General features: G+C 36.0%; 1 protein-coding gene across 1 annotated transcript in view; it reads left to right on the top strand.

Annotated features, from left to right (window-relative positions):
• The window catches only part of LOC148945810 (transducin beta-like protein 2), a 208,088-nt gene that overhangs the window by 77,198 nt on the left and 108,540 nt on the right, over positions 1 to 22,350 (top strand). Inside the window, exon 3 of the mRNA XM_089098105.1 lies at positions 7,197 to 7,417. Coding sequence (XP_088954231.1) covers positions 7,197 to 7,417 — 221 coding nt within the window. The remainder of the gene's footprint in view (positions 1 to 7,196; positions 7,418 to 22,350) is intronic.

Here is a 22,350-nt window from a genome sequence, read left to right on the forward strand (position 1 = left end):
ATAAAGCCAGTAAAAGTTGGGGTGGCGTGACACTATGAAATTTATACATAAAACCAGTAAAAGTTGGGAGGTTAGGATAGATTAGGATTAGGTTAGGTTACCTTAGGTTAGGTTAAGTGACGCGTCACTTAACCTAACCTAAGGTAACCTAACCTAATCTATCCTAACCTAACCTCCCAACTTTTACTGGAAAATTTGAAAAAGTGGAAAAAAAATTTTTTTCTTGAAAAATAGAATTGATCTGTAACTTATTTCATTTCATAGGGATAGTTAGGAAAAGAACTTGAACTTTTCTTCACATCAATGAGATAATTAGAAAGAAAATGAAGCTTTTAATCTTCCTGGAAAATATTCAAAATCATAGAATAACTTTTCCACCTTCATCGCTAAAATTTAGAACGTTATTTTAATTTTTTTTATGTCTTTGGGAAAAATGTGAGAATCAGAGTGGAGCTCCTTATCTTCATAGTGAAATATTCACGATCAATGTGTAACTTTTTCTATCTTCTACAAAAAATTTGGAGGAGAATTTTAAATTTATGTCTTTGGGAAAAAATCTGAACTGAAGTGGAACCTTTTTATATTATTAGGAAAAATAGAATTGATCAATAACTAATTTCTTTTTCATTGAGAAAATTCAGAAGAGAGCTTGAACTTTTCTTCACTTCGTTGAGAAAATTTAAAATTAAAGTAGAACTTTTTATCTTCCGGGGAAATATTCACAACTAAGGTATAACTTTTCTATCTTCTATGGAAAAATTTAGAATAGAACTTTAAATTTCTTTGTGTCATTGTGAAATAAATAATTGAAGCGGAAGATTTATATTTTCTCTGGAGAAATTAGAATTGAAGTGTGTTCTTTGGTAAAATTCAGAAAAGAAGTTGAACTTTTCTATGTTCTAAGAAAAATTTGGAACAGTATTTTGAATTTTTTCATCTTTTTGAGAATTATCTGAACTGAAGTGGAACCTTTTTACATTATTTGGAAAAAATAGAATTGATCAATAACTAATTTCTTTTTCATCGAGAAAATTCAGACTAGAACTTGAACTTTTCTTCACTTCGTTGAGAAAATTTAAAATTGAAGTAGAACTTTTTATCTTCCGGGAAAATATTCACAACTATGGTATAGCTTTTTCTATCTTCTACGTAAAAATTTCAAATAGAACTTTAAATTTCCTTTTGTCTTTGTAAAATTAAGAACTGAAGTGGAAGTTTTTTATTGTCTCTGGAGAAATTAGAATTGAACTGTAAGTTCTTTAATAAAATTCAGAAGATAACTTGAACTTTCTATCTTCTATGAAAAATTTGGAACAGTATTTTAAATTTTTTCCTCTCTTTGAGAAGAATCTGAACTTAAGTGGAAACTTGCATGATATTGTGGCGTGCAAAAAAGTTGTAAAGTAAAGTTGTGGTGAAAAGGATGGGTACTTCAACTTGAAAAATGGGTTTAGGAGGGACATTAAGGAAAGACCTTGCTCTGAAATGTCTTTGAAAAGTATTGCTTGGTGTTGGAGCATTCAAAAAGCTGTAAAGTATAGTTGTGGGTGAAAAGGATGGAGACTTCAACTTGTAACATGGGTTTATGAAGGACATTAAGAAAATAACTTGTTCTGAAATGCCATTTGAAAAGTATTGCTTGGTGTTGGAGCATTCAAAAAGCAGTATAGTAAAGTTGTGGTGAAAAGGATGGGTACTTCAACTTGTAAAATGGGTTTAGGAGGGATATTAAGAAAAGAACTTGTTCTGAAGTGCCTTTGAAAAGTATTGCTTGGTGTTGGAGCATTCAAAAGCTGTAGAGTAAGGTTGGGGGTTAAAAGGATGGGTAGTTCAACTTGTAAAATGGGTTTAGGAGGGATATTAAGAAAGGAACTTGTTGTGAAATGCCTTTTGAAAAGTATTGCTTGGTGTTGGGGCATTCAAAAAGCTGTAAAGTAAAGTTGTGGGTGTAAAGGATTGGTACTTCAACTTGTAAAATGGGTTTAAGAAGGACATTAAGAAAAGAACTTGTTCTGAAATGCCTTTTGAAAAGTATTGCTTGGTGTTGGAGCATTCAAAAAGCTGTAAAGTAAAGTTGTGGGTGAAAAGGATGGGTACTTCAAATTGTAAAATGGGTTTAGGAGGGAGATTAAGAAAATAACTTATTGTGAAATGCATTTTGAAAAGTATTGCTTGGTGTTGGAGCATTCAAAAAGGCAGTATAGTAAAGTTGTGGGTGAAAAGGATGGGTACTTAAACTTGTAAAATGGGTTTAGGAAGGACATTAAGAAGATAAATTGTTCTGAAATGACATTTGAAAAGTATTGTTTGGTGTTGGAACATTCAAAAAAGCTGTAAAGTAAAGTTGTGGGTAAAAAGGATGGGTACTTCAACTTGTAAAATGGGTTTAGGATGGACATTAAGAAAAGAACTTGTTCTGAAATGTCTTTGAAAAGTATTGCTTGGTGTTGGAGCATTCAGAAAGCTGTAAAGTAAAGTTGTGGGTAAAAAGGATGGGTACTTCAATTTGTAAAATGGGTTTAGGAGGGGCATTAAGAAAGGAACTTGTTGTGAAATGCCTTTTGAAAAGTATTGCTTGGTGTTGGGGAATTCAAAAAGCTGTAAAGTAAAGTTGTGGGTAAAAAGGATGGGTACTTCAACTTGTAAAATGGGTTTAGGAGGGACATTAAGAAAAGAACTTATTGTGAAATGCCTTTTGAAAAGTATTGCTTGGTGTTGGGGCATTCAAAAAGCTGTAAAGTAAAGTTGTGGGTGTAAAGGATTGGTACTTCAAATTGTAAAATGGGTTTAGGAAGGACATTAAGAAAATAACTTATTGTGAAATGCATTTTGAAAAGTATTGCTTGGTGTTGGAGCATTCAAAAAGCAGTATAGTAAGGTTGTGGATGAAAAGGATTGGTACTTCAACTTGTAAAATAGGTTTAGGAAGGACATTAAGAAAAGAACTTGTTCTTAAATGTCTTTGAAAAGTATTGCTTGATGTTGTAGCGTTCAAAAAGCTGTAAAGTAAAGTTGTGGGTGAAAAGGATGGGTACTTCAATTTGTAAAATGGGTTTAGGAGGGGCATTAAGAAAGGAACTTGTTCTGAAATGCCTTTTGAAAAGTATTGCTTGGTGTTGGAGCATTCAAAAGCTGTAAAGTAAAGTTGTGGGTAAAAAGGATGGGTAGTTCAACTTGTAAAATGGGTTTAGGAGGGAAATTAAGAAAAGAACTTGTTCTGAAATGCCTTTTGAAAAGTATTGCTTGGTGCTGGAGCAATCAAAAAGCTGTAAAGTAAAGTTGTGGGTGTAAAAGATTGGTACTTCAACTTGTAAAATGGGTTTAGGATGGACATTAAGAAAAGAACTTGTTTTGAAATGCCTTTTGAAAAGTATTGCTTGGTGTTGGTGCATTCAAAAGCTGTAAAGTAAAGTTGTGGGTTAAAAGGATGGGTACTTCAATTTGTAGAATGAGTTTAGGATGGTCACTAAGAAAAGAACTTGTTCTGAAATGCCTTTGAAAAGTATTGCTTGGTGTTGGGGCATTCAAAAAGGTGTAAAGTAAAGTTGTGGCTGAAAAGGATGGGTACTTCAACTTGTAATTCTAACAAACTACTCTCAGGTTAAGGCAATTGTCCAAAAAATCAGAAAAAACTTTGGGATTTTCACGAGCCGTCTTATAAACTCATGTAGTTCACCTATTTTTGCCTTTTTAAGCCCCCCACCAACAAAAAATTTCCCTCGCACGTGCCTGGTGATGTCAAACCTACACTCCGACATTTCTTTATCTTAATTGACTTTAGAAATATCATGCAAAATATACGAGCCAATCAGGTGTTACATTTCTAATAGTAAATGTTGCGATACATACATCTATATCATTCCCATTTGAAGTTGGAAAATATTAAATAAGAATTTCTTATGTTTTAAGTGTTTCATGACATTCTAAGAGATGTAAAAAAAAGTTAAAAAAAGTCAAAAAAAAGGTAGAAAGAAGTTAAAAAAAAGTTAAAAAAAAGTTAAAAAAAGTTAAAAAAAAGTTAAAAAAAAGTAAAAAAAAAGTTAAAAAAAAGATAAAAAAAAGTTAAAAAAAGTTAACAAAAAGGTTAATAAAAAAGTTAAAAAAAATTAGAAAAAAGTTAAAAAAAAGTAAAAAAAAAAAATGTAATTATGTAAATTAATATAATTATGTAAATTAATTAATATCAAATTAATTTATGTAAATTAGTTCAAGGTTAAACATAAGTCAACCACGCCTAACAAATTAAATTATAAAAAGAATTTCACAATTTCAAACAAAGGAAACATCACGAACTTTGAACACAGATCAGCACGAATTTTCACGGTGGTTGAATTCCGGTCATTACACTGTCTGCTTGTATTGACGGGACTATCTTGTTGTAAGTATTGTAGCTATATGGTGGGACACCCTGCTTGTAATCGTTATAGCTATATGGGGAGACACCCCCGTTGTAATCATTATATACATACTACTAGAAACTTCAAAAGGGCTCATTTGATTGGCAATTGAAAGGAATAGGGCCATTTTTGATAGTTCAAAGTGATTGGAGAACTACCGCCCCTCTCACGCCCACCATTTCCCCAAATACATCCAATCAAAATTTTGAGATAGCCATTTTGATTAACTTAGTTGAAAGTTCTGGAAATTCGGTCTTAGAGGATGGCAACAGACCTTAGGGTAAGGGTTGTAGTTTGTGCACCGGCGGCGTATAACTTCCTGGTGGAGCACACTTATGCGTTAAGATGAGCTATGTCAATTAAACATTAACAGGAATAGTGCCCTTTTTAATTGTCTAAAGTGATTGAAAGGTTTAGCATTTTTATAACAACGACAGTATTGACTAAAATGCATTATTTTGTTGTTGTGGTTTAGTCCAGGTCAGTTTATATTGAAGGAGTTGTCGTGGGAACTTCGAAAAGGAAATTAACGAGCATAAACGACCAGAAATTAACATAAGTTGGGCGCAAAACCCGTATGCCTTCCCAAGGCCAGAACAAAATTTGCACTTTACTGAAAAAATACAAATGAATTTGCATTGTCAGTTTAATATACACATACTGATATTTAGTAATCAAAATTTTAATAGCATTTGATTTATTAAATTTATAAAAGTAAAAACATTTATATTTTTTCAGTAAAGTGCAAATTTTGTTCTGGCCTTGGGAAGGCATAGGGGTTTTGTGCCCAACTTATGTTAATTTCTGCTCGTTTTGAGTTTGACTCCGTTATTTATTGTAATTTCTGTTCGTTTTGGGTTTCATTTATTTTTCGATGCTGAATTGCTGATTTGAGGTAGTTTCACGCTTGGTAGATTATTTGATTTTATTTTTGCTCATTTTTGGTTTAAAGGAGTTCTTTACTTTTCTTTGAAAAACTTATTTAGTAGGAAAAGTTTTTTTAATTAATTAATGAAAAGAGCAAAGATACCCGCACAGGAGAATAGAGAGCTTAAAGCTCAAAAAGCATAAACATTAGTAGTTTTATAAATAAAAAAATATATACAGTTTAATACAGAAAAATTTTAACTGTAGGATTTATTATTGAATAAATAAAAAAGCTAGTATTTTCAACTGAAAGTAAGGAGCAACACCAAAACTCAAAACGAGCAGAAATTATTCCCTAAATGAAAAGATTGCCCCCCCTCCTCCTCAATATCGTACTCTTCACAAAGTTTTTTGCACTTTTAAAAAGCTTTCTGTTCTATTTAAACGGCTGTTCTGTTTCAGGAGTCCTACTCTAAAAAATTGGGAAGAACAATCAAACATAGTGTAAAGAGCAAGGTATTGAGGAGAGTGGCAATCCCTTCATATACGGAATAATTTCTTCTCGTCTTGAGTTTTAATGTTGCTCCTTAGTTTCAGCTGAATAAGCTTTTGTTTTTTTTTTGTTTTTTTTTAATTCAATTTCTGATCGTTTTTCAAGTGATGCCGGTAAATATGGCTCACTCTCCATGAAAAATTCCCTCCCTTCATGGGAAACTCCTTAATGGAAAGTTCTTCCCACGCAAAATACATTCCCCCTCCCCCCGTAAAATCTCTTCCGGACAATTCCATCCTTGCTGATAATCCCCCACCCCCTCGGTAAAATTTCTTGCAGAAGATTCAGCCCGAAAAATTCTCCTTAGCTTACTTTCATTTGATAAAGACTAAGTCTTTTATCATTTGATAAACGACTAAGTGTTCTTTTCCCGATCACTCCGAAAATCCCCCTTGCCATGGAGATTATTTCCCGGAAATCCAAACACGCTGAAAATTTCCCCTGAACAATTCTCCCGGAACATCTCCACACCCAAAATTGAGTAGGCAAAGAGAAAGTAAGACAAATAAAAAGAATTTCTCATAGAAATTTTTTCAAATCCCCCAGTTTAAAATGTTCCCTGGAAAGCTCACCCCTGCAAATTTCCCTTCCCACGAAAAATTCTTTGAAAGTATACGTAAACAATAGGCAAATTTTATAGCTTAAAGACCTATACCCAGGGGCTTGGGGGGTCATTTTATCTCCGAAGTGATAGTTTTGGGACTTTTCAACAATGCTGAACAAAACAGCTGTCTCAAAATTTTGAGCGGACGATTTTGGGGAAAAAGAGGGCGTGGGAGGGGGGCTAGTTACCCTGTGATCTTTTGAAAAGGACACTTGAACTTTTAATATCCGTTCAAATGAGTCCTCTCCCGGTGTTCTTTAACTATTGGTTCGATATGATCACCCCTGAAAAAAAAAAAACAGAAAAAAAAAATAAACACTCATCCGTGATCTTCTTGCAAAAAAATACAAAATCCTACATTTTTACAGATAGGAGCTTGCGATCTCTACAGTATGGTTATCTGATACGCTGAATCTGATGATGTGATTTTCATTAAGGTTCTTGTAACAGGGGGTGTTTCCACTCTTTTTCAAAAATCAGGCAAATTGTCTCAGGCTCGTAGCCTTTTATGGGTAACACTTGGTTTAATGAATCTTATACATTTGGAATCAGCATAACAAGCCCATTCTTTTGATGTATTTATTGATGTCGAAATTCCTTTTTTAGAGTTTCGGTTACTATTGAGCCATGTCGCTCCTCACTTGGAGTTCGTTGCCACGAACTGTTTGATAACCTTACTTCTACAAAAGAATTAGTTTGTAATTAGTAAGTTAATTCGTAGTTCCTATAAAAGTTTGTTGCTATGCAATCTGTGTTAAAAAAAATTTCATTGTAGATAGATCAATTTTGTTTTGGAAAGTGAAGGAATTGCCTGAAAAGAATCATCAACCCAATAGAGGAGCAGTTGAATTTGATCATGGCTCCAAGTTGTCATGGAGTCCAGATTCTAAAGCTATTGTCATCTACCGAGCAACAGACTGCGAAATTGAAGTCTTTAAAGTGAACAAGAAGCCAGAAGGAGGAATTGCTATACAGCAAGCTTTGAAATTTCCAAAGGTCAGTAACTCTATTTTATTGATTGATATTACTGAATACAAAAAAAAACCTCAAATTAAAATGGCTTCTAAATTGGATTCCGGAAAAGGTTTACCGTTTCTTGTCCCTTCTGGCAAAACCTTTTTTTGCTGCAGAAAATGATACTGAAGCCGATTTTTAAGTATCTATCGTAGGCCAATAATAATAATAATAACTTATTTGTACAAAAGCCAAAAAGGGCCGTGAAAAAACGAACAAAAAACAAGCTATAAGTGATGACACTTAACATTAAGTGGTTCTTAGCGTTTACCCCCGGGAAATCCTCCCGGATAATACCTCCACCTCATGGTCGCAGAAACTTTGGAGTTTGCTCATTAGATCAGAAATTGAGAGTTCTAGTCCTTTTCTATAAGTCGTAAGTGATTGGAGACCAACCCGTGGTGGGGGAGGGGGGTTGATGCCGGTCACCACATCAAACACGTGATGGTTCTAGTGATGGCCTGAGCAGGGGGGCAGCTGCCGACATCTGACATTAAATTCCTTTCATTTCATATTTTTACACTCCTATTACCTTGCCCTCCCCCCAGATTATAAGACCTAAAACCACTCCTGAAATTTGAGATATATGGCTCATTCCTAGTCTCAAGAATTTCCCTACCCTTAGAAATTCCCCTTTCACGTTGATAATGTCCAATTATTTTTCATCAATGAAACTTTCCCCAAAAACGTCTTCCTTAAATCTACCAATTTTTTACATTGCCCTACAAAATAAAAAAGGTTCTCTCCAATATCCTTAGACATTGGGCAAAAGTAAGGATTGTTCTGCTGTCTGGCCTGACCTTTATACTCGCTTGTTTCCCTAAATGGTAATAGGGAACTTAAAATTTGCTCTCACGGTTGGTCTTTTGACTTTCGGGATATTTATCATTAGATTTTTACTAATACCGAGATTTAGCTAGCGCTAATTTGAACCAATCGGAATTTTTCACATAATTTTTAACCCAATCATAGCACTTGCAAAGTTCTTGAACCAGTGAGATATCTTTTTTAGGAATAGATATGAAGTTGCCGAGAATCTACTAAACTACGCGTTTGCGCAATTTTTTTTTCCAGTGAAAATACCGAGAAAGATGTTTTTTAATGAAAATACAAAAAAAAAGAAAAAAAAAGAAAGAAATGTATTTTCCAGTCTACCACAGGGTGGCTGAAAAGCAAGGGGGAAGTTCTCCTCTCTGCCGCCTCTGAAAGGGACCATAAGGTGATTCTGAGAAAACCAGCTATTTAAACCTATTATCGCCCTACTTGTTACTTGGTCGCTTATTGCAATACTTTTTCTATACTATCTAGTATCTGTCCATAATTGTTTTGTTTTTTGTTTCTTTTTTTGGGGAGGGGGATAGACAAAAAATATTAAAAAACGCTTCAAGATTTGTTTATATGCATTTTGTTACGTTTTTACGAGTCGGAAAAACATTTAGAGGGGAAGGGTCAAACCCCCTAACCTCACTGGATACGACCTTGCTGCTGACTGAGGACGGTTTAAACAAGAAATCCTATCGTATATCGCTTTTTGAATTGCTTTTGTTGGCTGCTACTGTAGGCTTGAAAAAATTGTTGTTTGCTGAGTATAGGAGAGAAGAATTGCAGATCCAGCACTAGAGGAATTTGCAGAGGATCCAGCTGCAGAGGAAGAGGAAAAGGAGGATCCAATTGCAGAGGAATTGGCAAAGTACCACCGCATAAATATTATACAGTATCGAAAATTTGGTTCAGTTTCAAGTTCAATATGGGTTTTAATTTTAAAAAATATATAAAAATACACTTAACTCAATTCCTTGTGCATTGATGCACGTTTGGGTCCGTAATAAGGGCACACTCTAAATACAGCGTGGTCTCCTGTCCTCTCTAATTTCCACCCCGAACCACCATCAAAAATCAATAAATTTAACACAACTTCTCCTCTGCTCAAACCCCTTGAAGTATCAAACTAAAATATAATAAATACTAATAATATCAAAAAATTGTAAACATAATAATAATAAAATAAATCTAGTAAATAAAATTTTAATCTTTTAGGTATTTTTTACATCTTTTTAAAGGAGCCGAGAGACCTATATGATTTCAACTCTTGCGGAAGTGCATTCCACTCCCTAGCACACGAAATTCTAGGAGAAAATTCTGACCTAGCTGCCGGTGTCGGGGGTATGTAAGTGTCTAATGAAGATCGTGTATTTAAACTATAGATTTGTGATTCTAGTGTGAATAAACCTTTAAATGGTGATGGGAGTTTTCCTCAAAAATATTTAAAACAAAAAACGGTGCAAGATAGTCTGTAAAGTGATGCCATTGATAGTCTGTTCGGTGCTGGGCCTATAATTTGAAGTGCTTTGTTGTGAAGCGAGTTTAGTCTCTGTAAATGTGTCTTGAAATTAGATTGCCAAACTGTACAACAAATATTGAATGTGAGGCTTGATAACTGCATTGTAAATCAGGATCAGTATTTTTTTAGGGAATTGGTGACTGAGTTTTCTCAAGATTCCAAGGCTCCTTGAAAGCTTATTCTCGACACATGCAATGTGGTGTCTGAGTGAGAGGTTTTCATCGATTAAAACCCCTAGGTATCGAACTTGTCCTTTTTCTGGTCTCTTGATAAGTCCACGAGAGGTTTCAATGCCAATCACATCAGGAGCCAGCGAACCTATACGTGAAAAAAATAAAATATTCGATTTGTCAATGTTGATGACTAGACGATTTGCGTCCATCCACCGGTACGTTTCTTCAAGAATGTCTTGTAGCTTCGTTTTGAGAGACTTGATGTTCCTTTCTGAGCTTGCCGTAAGTGAATCATCCGGAAATGCCGTTAGTTCGTCCTCGGCTTCTACTATAGACCCCGGTGCCGTTTGTGGGTGACATGGTTTCTAAAAATAAGGGCTACGACTTGCAGGAGGGGGTACTTGCTGAAGATCATTTACGTCAACAAGAAACAATACCGGTCCCAATTTAGAGCCCTGTGGCACCCCGCAGTTAACTACGACATCATTTGTATGGTCATTTCCTGTGTCAATTCGACGATTTTCCAGGTAAGACTTAAACCAATCTAGGACTCGGCCACGAACTCCAATATGATCCAGCTTTCCTAGTATTATTTCGTGGTGCATGCTATCAAACGCTTTCTTTATATCTAGAAGCACAGCTGCAGGTAAAGCACCTGAATCTAGGATTCTGTTTACGAATAAACTTAGTGAAGTAAGGGCGTCTTCGGTTGAATGGCCAGCCCTAAACCCGAATTGGCGGCTGCTAAATATTGGTAAAGCTGGTTTTTCATTGGCGTTTCAAAGACTTTCGAGAAAACTGATAAGATTGAGATTGGTCTATAATTTGCTGTGTCTGTATGACATCCACCTTTGTGAAGAGGTATTATCCTTGCCTTTTTTAACATTTCAGGAAAGACCCCTTTATCTAATGAAAGATTTACAAGGTAAGTTAGAGGCTCAGCAATGGTCGTCACTACTGCTTTCAGTGCCTTTGTGTGGACCAGGTCGAAACCGGGAGCAGAAGAGCCCTTCAAATTTTTTACGAGTAATTCGAGCTCACCTGGTGTTACAGGACTCACTGCCATTGATTTCATGCCCTTTGGGCTAAGGTATTCTTTGTATGATTTAGCTGGTGTCCCTACGGCATTTGCTGTGGTCTGGCCGATATTTGCGAAAAATGTACTCAGCGATGCGGCAACCTGTGTAGGTTTGGTAATTTCTTCATCATTCACGACCAATGTCGCTGGTAATTTTGAGGACTTAGTGGTTGACCGTAGTACTGAGTTGATAATCTGCCAGAGTTTACGACCAGCCTTCCCACTTTCCGTCAGCTTTGGGTGCAGGTAGCCACGCTTTGCTCTTCGTAACACATTCCGAAGGACTTTCCTGTATTGCTCATACTCCTCTATCCGCGCTAAGCTCGGAAAGCGTCTATGCTCTCCCCAAAGGTGGTTTTTCTTATTCACACAGGCCAGAAGACCATCCGTCATCTAGGGGCTAATTGGCTGGTCTTTTTGTCGTTTATTAGTTCTCGGGTTTCTCACGCAACGTCTACTGCATACATCCAAGAACGTCGAGTGAAATGACTCAAATGCATCGTTTAGCCTACATCTTGAATCTTCATTACGTTATTCCAGTTTAATTGCTCTAGTTCCTGTTTTAAATTCTTCAAGTTTTCCTCTGTTAAACATATAATCGGTAACATGGGGTTGATTCGTGACCTTATCTTAGCTGGTTCTGGAAGGGCGAGTGTTGCTTGAATGGGAAAGTGGTCTGATGTGTCGCTGACGAGGAATGCCGCCGACTCTGGGAGCAGGGAGCTGAATATGTTGTCGATAAGTGAATGCGTACTCTCAGTAACCCGTGTCAGAATTGTAACAGCAGGGTATAGGCCTGAACCTGCTATATTATTTAGCAAATCTGCTGCTTCGGCCGTTAGCAGAATACTGAGGTTAATATTAAAATCTCCCATGAGAATAAGCTCATTTTTTTTACACTGCTAGCTCCAGAACTTGAGCCATATGTTCCATAAACTGAGACGTTGACCCTGACGGAGATTAAGTAAAAAAACAATTTTTTTAAACTGAAAGTAAGGAGCGAAATTAAAACGACATAAAAAACGAACAGAAATTATTCTGTATATGAAAGGGGCTGTCCCCTTCTCAACGCCTTGCTCTTTACGCTAAAGTTTTTTATTGTTTTAAAAAATAAAGTTGCGAGACAGAGTCAGACTTTAACGTAAAGAGCGAGGCGTTGAGGAGGGGACAGCCCCTTCTCAACGCTGGTTACTTAAAAAGGGCACTAGAACTTTTAATTTCCATTCGAATGAGCCCTTTCACGATATTCTAGGACTACTGGATCGATACGATCACCCCTGGGAAAATAAAAAACAAACAAAACAATAAACAAACTAAAATAACACGCATCCGTGATTTTCTTCTGGCAAAAAATACAATATTCCACATTTTTGCAGATAGGAGCTTGAAACCTCTATAGTAGGGTTCTCTGATGCGCTGAATCTGATGGTGTGACGGTGGGATTTTCATTAGAATTCTATGACTTTTCGGAGGTTTTTCCGCGTTTTTTCGAAAATCAGGCAAATTTTCTCAGGCGCGTAACTTTTGATGGGTATGACTAAACTTGATGAAATTTATATATTTGAAATCAGCATAAAAATCTGATTCTTCTGATGTATCTACTGGTTTCAAAATTCCGTGTTTTAGAGCTTCGGTAACTATTGAGCTGGTCGCTCCTTACTTACAGTTCGTTACCACGAACTGTTTGAAACGATAATTTTCACCCACATCACAGCGCGTGCAAAGGGAAGTTTCCCTTGTCGTAAATCGTAATTGTTTCAGTTGCTGCTTGGCCAGGGTTACCACTCCTAGTGATTAATCACTATTTCTAGTGCTTTTTTATATTGCCTAAATTTAAAAAATCACTAAATCAGCACATATGTGACTAAATTATTGAAGAAAATTACTAAAAATCAAAAAAAAAATCACTAAAATTTCGTGATTTTTCACTGGGGGGTAATCTTATACTTGGGATTTTGTCACTGTGCACGCGCGAAGGCAGAGTCATGAAGAAATGCGTGAGAGTCTCCCAGTGAGACTGATTTGTCCCAAAAAATGAAGAAGATCGGAATTCTCCATACTGTATAATATTTATGATGTGGCAAATTACCATTACCATTTCACGAAAATCAATCAAAGCTTAAAAAATTCTTTAATTTTCTCTAGATTGCGTAATAGTGTGTCTAGCTGTCAATAACCACAACCTTATCAATAACCAGAACAGTCCTCGTAATGTTAATTTGGAAAGTTAATTACTGGATATGGTTGAGGAAATGTCTGTCTAAACCTGTTCTGTTTTATATTATAGCCAATTTAGAAAATAAGCATTCCGGTCGTAACCGAAATTAGCTTCTTTGCCTACTAATTCAGACAATGAATATTTTAAGTGTGGCTCATATTAAGTGTGGCTCATATGTTCATAATTTTAAGTGTGGCTCATATGTGGCTCAGTGTGGCTGAAAATCCATCCGCTCTGTTTCACTGGTCTTAATTACTTTTCCAACAAATAAACTTTCAAATGGGGGTAAATCCATTTATTTGGACAGTGAAAAAAACAGGTACAAAAGTCCAGATATTTCGGTCACATATACAGCGACCGTCTTCAGTAGAAATACTCAAATTATAAAATTGAAACTAGCATATTTATATACAACAAAATAAATAACTTTTTGGGTCATTCACAAAATAATGAACTTCCGGGTTATTAACTAGATTATTTTCAGAGAACGTTCATTGACAAAGTTCATTCAAATTCTTGATGTAAATTTCCTTCTTTAATCTTGCCGAAATGTAAAACAAATGAAAGTGGCAAAGCCTTCCGTGTCTTCTAATTGCAAACCAAATGTTGACTTTGTAGTTATTTACTGGGTTGGTCTCATTTCCCCATATATACGACGTATTTTCGACGTAACACCTTTAATTAGTTGTTGTTTTCTTTGACCACACTGCCGTTCGATGAGGAACAAATAAACTTTCAAATGGGGATAAATCCATCTATTTAGACAGTGAATAACAAGTACAAAAGTCCAGATATTTCGATCACAGATACAGAGACCGTCTTCAGCAGAAATGCTAAAATAATAGAATTGAAACTAGCATATTTATATACAACAAAATAAATAACTCTTCGGGTCATTCATAAAACAATGAACTTCAGGATTATACACATACACCATACACCTATCAGCTCTTCACGGAGCATTAATCAGTATTAAAAAGAAGCTTTGTGTCTCTTGTTCAGAAGTTGATTTTCTTGCTGGAGGCTGATTTTCTAATATCACTGCTAAGAAAGAAACAAAAGGAAGCATTGAATTTCTTTGTTTTGGAAACTTCATTTTTTTCTATTTATTATTCTAAGAAATTTTTTTGGTGATTGGGCCAGGGAATCTTCTTGGATCTTACGCTATCTTACATTGTATTCTAACTTCGATGTGAGTTCAGACTTAGAGTAAAATACGAGAAGAAATAAAAAAGTGTATTTCATTTCCATCCTTTAAATTTGAAATGAAGAAGGTTCTTCTGCCAGGGGAGTCTTAAGTAGTTTAGTTTGTATTCACGCATAATTTTTTGTATTGTTTGTATTTGTGTGTGTGTTTTCTTCTTTTTTTTTTTATAAGGTTGTGGCTGATACTATGTTTTTTTTTATGAATGTTGCTCATTGGTTTTCTAATTTAAAGCTTTGTAATACTCATGACTAGATCTTGGCCAAATGGCATGTTTGTTTAGTCCTAGGTTATTTCGTAATGTATATTTTGTGAAGTAATAAAGTCGTGAATCAAAGATGAATTGCCAATGAAAAAAGAGAAAAGCGGATAAAAGAAAAACACGACAAAGAAGAAAAACGATGTAAATCAATGCTAAGGAAAAAAGAGAAAGAAGACAAAGAAGAAAACTGAGGTGAATCAAATCGAATACAAAAAAAGAAAAAAATTATGAAAGATAAAAAAACAAAGAAGAAAAATGAGGTGAATCAAGGCCAATGAAAAAAGAGAAAAATGTATGATGGATAAAAAAAAAGAAAAATAACAAATAATAAAAACGAGGTTAATCAAATCTGAAAAAAGTGAAAAACATATGATAGAGAAAAAAGAGAAAACGACAAAGAGGAAAAACGAGGTGAATCAAAGCCAATCAAAAAAGAGAAAAACGTACGAAAGAGAAGAAAGAGAGAATGCTGTTCATTGATTATCTTATTTAAAGCTTTGTGTAATACTCAGGACTACATCTCGGTCAAATGGCATGTTTGTTTAGTCCTGGGCTATTTCGTAATGTATAGTTTTTGAAATGACAAAGTCTGAAGTTAGCTTGATGTGTCTTGCCTGCTTAAATGGAGCTTTCAGTCCGAAAGCAGAAGCACGGCTCGAACAAACGAAAGCTTGATGAAACAATTTTGGATCATCCCCTCGGTTATTGACAATAAAACTCCACTTCGGCTATCACACTAGGAATTCTGGGCAGGCATGTACGCAGAAATCTGTTTCGGGGAGGGGGCCAAATCCTTCCAATCCCTCATTCTGTGAGAAGTATCAAAAAATTATGGGAAAATAAAAATAAATCACAAGATTTTTTTTGGGGGGGGGGCATGGAGGCCCCCTGCGTACGTCCCTGATTCTGGGGCATAGACAAGCAAGAATCCTTTTTGGTATCAGGCAAGAATTATGCACAACTTTCCAGAAGGTAATGTCGTATTTAGCAGTCCCGGCTAAGGTCATTCTTTCCGTAAGAACTGCAGAGGTCAGACCCTTTTTACTTTCTCGAAATAAATTGGGATCGGCTGCATAGAAAAAAAGGATAAATACGAAATAGTGATAAATAAAACCGGATAAATAAAGAAAAGAAATACGAAAAAATGCTAAAAACCGCTAAAACAAAAATCTCTCCAGGAAAAAAGGAAAAATACAAAAAAGTGATGATTAAAAAGGATAGATAAAAATTGGAAATACGAAAAAATGTTAAAAACCGCTAGAACAAAAATGTATCCAGGAGATAAATAATATTTGCAGGTTATCTATTGAACCACCCATAAGTGGAAAAAGAAATTAGGAAAATTATACCTTTTGTGTATTCGAATTTTAGGGAGACCAAATATTACAATTATTAAAATGAATGAATGGGAAAGAAAAATTATGAATATACGATGAGGCTAAATTGCGTATTTTTCTTTTTGAATAAAATGTCCCTTTTTTCATTTGTTGTGCAAGAACTGGTTAGCTGCTAACACTGATAAACACTTTGGCCGGTATTTCATCCGTTTGTGCAGTACAATACCTTATTCCAGAACAAGAAGATTATATTTTACAAAATAAAAAAAAAGTGGAAATACAAATACATTATTACTGTCATCATTCCTGTCATAAGGCATTGGGACCGGTAAAAGTCGTCTCAACTTAGTTTTAACATGTTTCTCAGAGAGTATGGGTAACTTACAAGAATGGAAACTGGCGCTAATATCGACAAAAAGATCCTCAACACCATCTAGCGTTTGGTGATACTTGGCATGTGACGTTAGGTTAATCTTAATGAAAAATTAGGTTAATCATTTCAATGTATTCTGTCACCCGCCACTTGTTTTTCCCCTGAGCGTAAGCTAATTGTTCATTAATACAGACAGATAAAACCGGTTTATTCTCGAGTTTTACACAGCATAAACTTGAGTGTTGGCAGTATAATACATAAGTATTATACTGTATAATACATAAGTAATTTGTGTAGTTGGTGAAATTAGTGTAATAATAAGTGTCTGATCTTGAAAACCGATTGCAAAACCGACAGAGAAACGATTGCAAAGCCTGAAGCAATGCCAAGCGTCACCAAATGCTAGATGGCTTTGATGTTTTTTTCCCGAGACTAGTGCCAGATTCCACTATTATAAGTTATTCATGCTCTTTGATGTTTCAGTTTGAAAACAACTGATCTACGGTAATAACTATTGGTACTGCCTGGCATTAGCTAGCTTTAAAATGTATACAGGGTTTGACTAACCTTACTATTATTCATATCCCTGAAAAGAAAACTGATCTAACATATTTCACCCTTGTACAATCCTCCGCTCCTATGTAGGCCCGTACTTAGCCACTCTTGCCGCGTGGATGGCATGCTAAATTTGTAATCCTGTGTCTTTCGGGATCAGGGCTCGAGTCTTGCTTTAGCAAGTTCTTTAGCTTGGGGGTTGAAGTCAGTGGTGTGACTGCAAGCTCAGTCGCCGTGAGTCTGGGGAGCTTAAGGTTATACAGATTCCCGTGTAACATCTGGATTACTGATGCCAGGTTAGGTGGAAAAGCGCCTGTTCCTGCTGTAAGAACAAGAGGCACATAATTAGAGGAGGGGGACTCTGATATGTGCACCTGAAATTACTAGATTTATGCTATAATTTCTTGATAATTTGTATATTTTCGGCAATTTTGTCATACCCCCTCCCCCTTTAAATAAGAAATTAAGGTGATGGGGTTGAAAGTCTTAATTTTTATTTTTTTTTCATAATAGGTTTTTTTTCATAATAGGTATGATATGGGAATACTTTACGGTGCTATCGCTGGTGTAGAGAAACCCGACTTGATGTAATTTTTTTAAGAATGGGGGTTCGATAGTGCTAAAAAAAAATTACATTTAGACAAGTAGCGGTTTTAGGCCTCATAATCCGGGGGGGGGGCAAGGTGTACCATAGGAGTAAAAATAAAAAAAATGAAAGGAATTTAATGTCAGATGTCGGAAAAACTTTGGGGCAGCTGCCCTCCCCTCCCTGCCTAGGCCTAAAACCGCCAATGATTTAGATGTCCAAATATCTGGACATGGTTTAGCATGTTTCTCTCAAGAAATATGTAATACGTGGATGCTCGGATTACTTTAAGAAGTATTTCCTCTCAGTGCTGGAGTGAATTGACGAAGCCAATTCTATAACCACAATTGGTGTTGCATTTGGTTTCTTCTCTGTCTTGCATTTGGCAAGATTTCCTGTTGTTAATCCCTCCAGTATTCAGAAATACAATATACGTTGCAAAGTCGTCTGTAGAAATATATTCTTATGGGATATTGTAGTTTAAAATTAGCTTAATAGGGCTTGTAATAGGGCTTATAAGGACTTGAACCAGATATTGTGTGCAACTAACAAGGGAGAATCAGCATATGGCAGAAAAACAACCAACGCCATCTATATGATGTTGCCTGTCAGAAGTTGCCTGTATCTAGCAGTACAGGCAACTTCTGCCTGGCCCTCTTCCGTTCCGTCGTCTTGCACCAAGGACCAATCCAATCCTCCTACCTATGCTGTTGTGTTAAAAAATTGCCCGTCCAATCTTTCATCTCCACTATTAAGGAAAGATTTTATTGATAAAATATGTCCTGAAGCTGCAAATGATATTTCAGAGGTGAAACGTTCTTCATCAGAATGGAAAATTGTCGTAAAAAGTAAACCCGCTGCCTCCTCAATTGCTGACCAGATGAAAAAGTTCCAACCTGGCCTGTTAGCCTCTGTTAAATCTCCCGCCTTCATCGGTGTAATAAAAGGCGTACCGACAGAAATGAATGAAAAAGATCTAGAGAAAATTATTCCAAAGTGTGTCAAAGCTTTGCAGTGTGGCAAGTCACGTGTCTACAAGATTTATTTTGAACAACGGAGTGATCTCGATTCCTTTCTGAAAAATTCTGTGAAGGTGGGTTATGAGATGTTACCTGTCCATAATTTCATATTCATACCTAGACGGTGTTTCAGATGTCATCAACAAGGACATTTTGCTGCTAAAAGAACCCAGAACTGTGCTATCGCTGTGGTTCCACGGAGCACTCTTCCGCCAGGGATAATCTATGTGTTTGGAACATGTTTTGCATTACATGTAAAGAGTCTAATCACACTTGTTAGAGTATCAAATGCCCTGGCAACGCTCAAACCGATAAACGGGCAGCTAAGTAGAGAAATGAATATTCGTTATCTCTCTTGGAACATTAATGGTGGTCTTATAAAAAAGAGACCTATTCTTGAAAATATACTTAATAATCATGATAATCTGTGTTTGCAGTAACACTTCCTGACCAGCTTTCCTGACAACATTTCCTGCCTTGGTGTAATTCACATTAGAGGCACCTTCATAACTTTTTCAGTTCGAGCTAAATGTAGTGGTTCTAAAAGCAGAGCTTCTGGTGGTATTGCTATTTATGTAGCATCGACTATTAATCCTAGTGTGTTCTTTTCTAGTGATAGTTTTCTAGCTGTGCGAGTCGGTGAGTGGCACTAATAAATGTGTATTTACCCACAGATTACAAAGATGAAGATTCGGAGAGAGATTTCGCATTAGCAGTTAGTAAACTTAGCTCTTGTCTTCGCGATGTCCTTAAACTGAAAATCCCGTGTTTGATCGTAGGTGATTTTAATTGTGATTAAAATTGCAAGTTGTCTTCAGCTTCTACCCGTGCTTCTTTACTATTAGGAATATTTGGTGATGATTTTAAAGTTCAACAAAAATCTGCTCAGTTTACTTACATTCATTCTTCCTCTTGCACATCTAACCTTGACCATGTTATCACATAACCTTGATATACCTTGTGTTGAGGTAGTTTCCAAATTTCAAGTTTCAGACCACCTTCCTATTGCTTCTAATTTTAAACGAGAAGCTTCTCAGATTCCAGTGTTTCAGGCTTGTACGGTTCACCGGCACAAGTGGTATACTTCTCGCGATTGGAATAAAATTGACATATCCCAGTTCATTGAAAGTTCAGATAGTATCCTAAACAAGATCTGGGTTCCATTTCATCTTCTGCAAAAGTCTTCTAATAAAGACATTAATGAGGTTAGATTAACTCTTGATATATCCTCCTCAGAAATCTGCCATGCTCTTTTGTGTGCTGAAAAAAGGGAAGTTCCTCTTAAAAAAATACGTGTTGGTACCCAAGTTCCCGGGTGGTCAGGAAATTTAGTGCTATCTGAAGCTTGTGACCGTGCTAAATTTTGGTACAAATTATGGAGAGGTTGCCTCTGCCCCCGTCAAGGAATAGTCAATGAACTGAGAAAAGTGTCAAAAAAATGTTTTGCTAAGGAACTTGCCCATCATCGGTCTAAAATGCAGACACTTTATTCCGAGAAGGTCAGAAATTCACCTGATCTATTGTGGAAGCTATTCCCTCGTACTATCTCCTCCAATTTGCCAGACCCGAATGACATTCCTTTGTCCGAGTGGATATCCCATTTTTCAAATGAATTTTCTGAGCCTGATCCTGTTTTAGAGTCACGATTTTTTGACCAGCTCTGCAAATTCATTGATGAATCTCCTGACCTTGATTTTGTTGTTACTTGTGACGCTGTCATAAAAGCCATATCCCAACTTAAAAAGAAAGCGTCTTGTGGGATAGATAAGGTGAGCACTCTACACATCATTAATGGAAGTTATCTATTGGTGCGTCACCTGAGCCTTCTCATGCAAATGATATTTGTTACAGGTATTGGTCCATCCTCGTTCTGCATTGGTGATCTGACTCCGATTTCCAAAAAGGGAAATCTGAGCTGCAATGTTCCATTTCCGTCCCATCACCGTCTCTACTACGACATGCAAACTTTTTGATCTTCTTTTTCTTGATGAGTTAAGACAGAAATGTTACGTTCCCCCATTTCACTTTGGTTTTCATGCTAAGCTTGGCTGTTATCGTGCTTTTACAGCAGATTTTAATGCCCTCACTAACAATGAATCTACGGGAGAAAGTATGATCATCGCCTGACATGCCGTTAAACGTGCGTTCGATCCCTTAGTTAATTCATCCATGCTTCTTCATATGGCAAGGCGAGGCGTAAACCCATCAGTTGTCCGTGTTCTCAGGGATTTATATAGGAATCTAAGAGTGCGTTTATAACTTCCATCCCGTTTTCCCCTGCAGTCGGCTCTTGATCAATCCCTATATAATTGCATTAATTCTCATGTGAGGCCAAACTCTTCAATTCCCTCGAATATGCTTGTGAATCTTCAGTACCCCATCCTGGTTAAGAAAGGGACTAGACAGGGAGCTATCACTTCCCCAACCCTGTTCAATAATAGTGTCCTGAATGCGCAGGCAAAGTGTCTTCCTTCATGCATTCTTGGGAAAATTTATATGTCTCTTATTTGTTATGCTGATGACATCTTGAATCTCAGCCGTACGATCCAGCACAATGAGCAGAATTTCAAAATCCTCAAAGATGAATATTCAAAAATCGGTCTGTCTTTTAATCCTGAGAAATCCGAAGTAATCCTTTTAGATTGGCGAAATCCCTCTACTTCTCTTATAAATATGGACGGTTCTCTTGTTAAACCCTCAGACCATATTACATACCTGGGCCTTCCAATTGGCACATCTATAGGCCACACACGTCGTTTGCTGATTTCTCACGTTGAGCGTAAAATTAGCATTTCTTACGCTGTAATCGTAAAAAGCTTCTTTACAGTTACAGATAAAAAGCACCTACGATCAATCTTCTTCAGATTTGCTAAATATCTTCTACATTTGCCCCCTTGGACAAGAAACCGTAAAATTATTCATTTGTATAAGCTAACTGACCCTAATATTAGCATTAATAAATCTCTATCCCGTTTTCAAAGTAAGTTTAATCATCCAGGGTCACCAATTTGTTCACAATAGTTTTTTTTATATTAATGTAATGCATGTAATGATTTTTTTTCTCTCTCTATTTTCTTTTGTCATTTTAGTGGTTATTCCGTATATGTACCATTTTTTTTACGGGTATTAAATGAATAATATTAGTATTAACAAATCTCTCTCCCGTTTTAAAAGAATTTTTTATCATCCTTTCGTTAGCATCATTGTTCGTATTAATGTAATTAAGAGTTTTTTTTTTGTCATGTATTTGAATTTTCAATGTGTGTTTGTGTCCTTCTTTTTCTTCTTTTTTTTCTTTTTGTTTTTTTAGTGATTACTCCGTCTACTGTACCTTTTGTACCTTTTTTTGACGGGCAATAAATGAATAATAATAATAATAATATTCGCAAGCAAAAGAAAAAGCCAACTGTCAGAATTAGATTAAACATAAGAAAAAGAACCTATTTTTTCAAAAGGGTGCAATTTTGCATACTAACCTAGTTCGAAATGCCGGGGGGGGGGGGGGGAAGAAACAAAAAACGAAAAAAATAATTTTTATTTTAATATCTATGCTTTTGTGGGATTTGGGACCAATGTCATTAAGCGGACCCCCCCCCCTCCCTACCTTCTCCTGTGGTGATTAATGTCTGTATAGAATATTGGAAGATTTGAGACTTCAGGTTTATTTTTGTATCTCCCTGAGGAGACGTTTTCTCACTTATTTCTCCTACTGTAGGAGTGCCACTGTCTCCATAAAAAAAGCTATAGTTGAATATTATTTGTGAATTCT

Source organism: Artemia sp. Qi Xiang Cuo, chromosome 12 (assembly GCF_049724085.1).
Source record: "Artemia sp. Qi Xiang Cuo chromosome 12, ASM4972408v1, whole genome shotgun sequence".
NCBI classification, from domain to species: Eukaryota; Metazoa; Arthropoda; class Branchiopoda; order Anostraca; family Artemiidae; genus Artemia; species Artemia sp. Qi Xiang Cuo.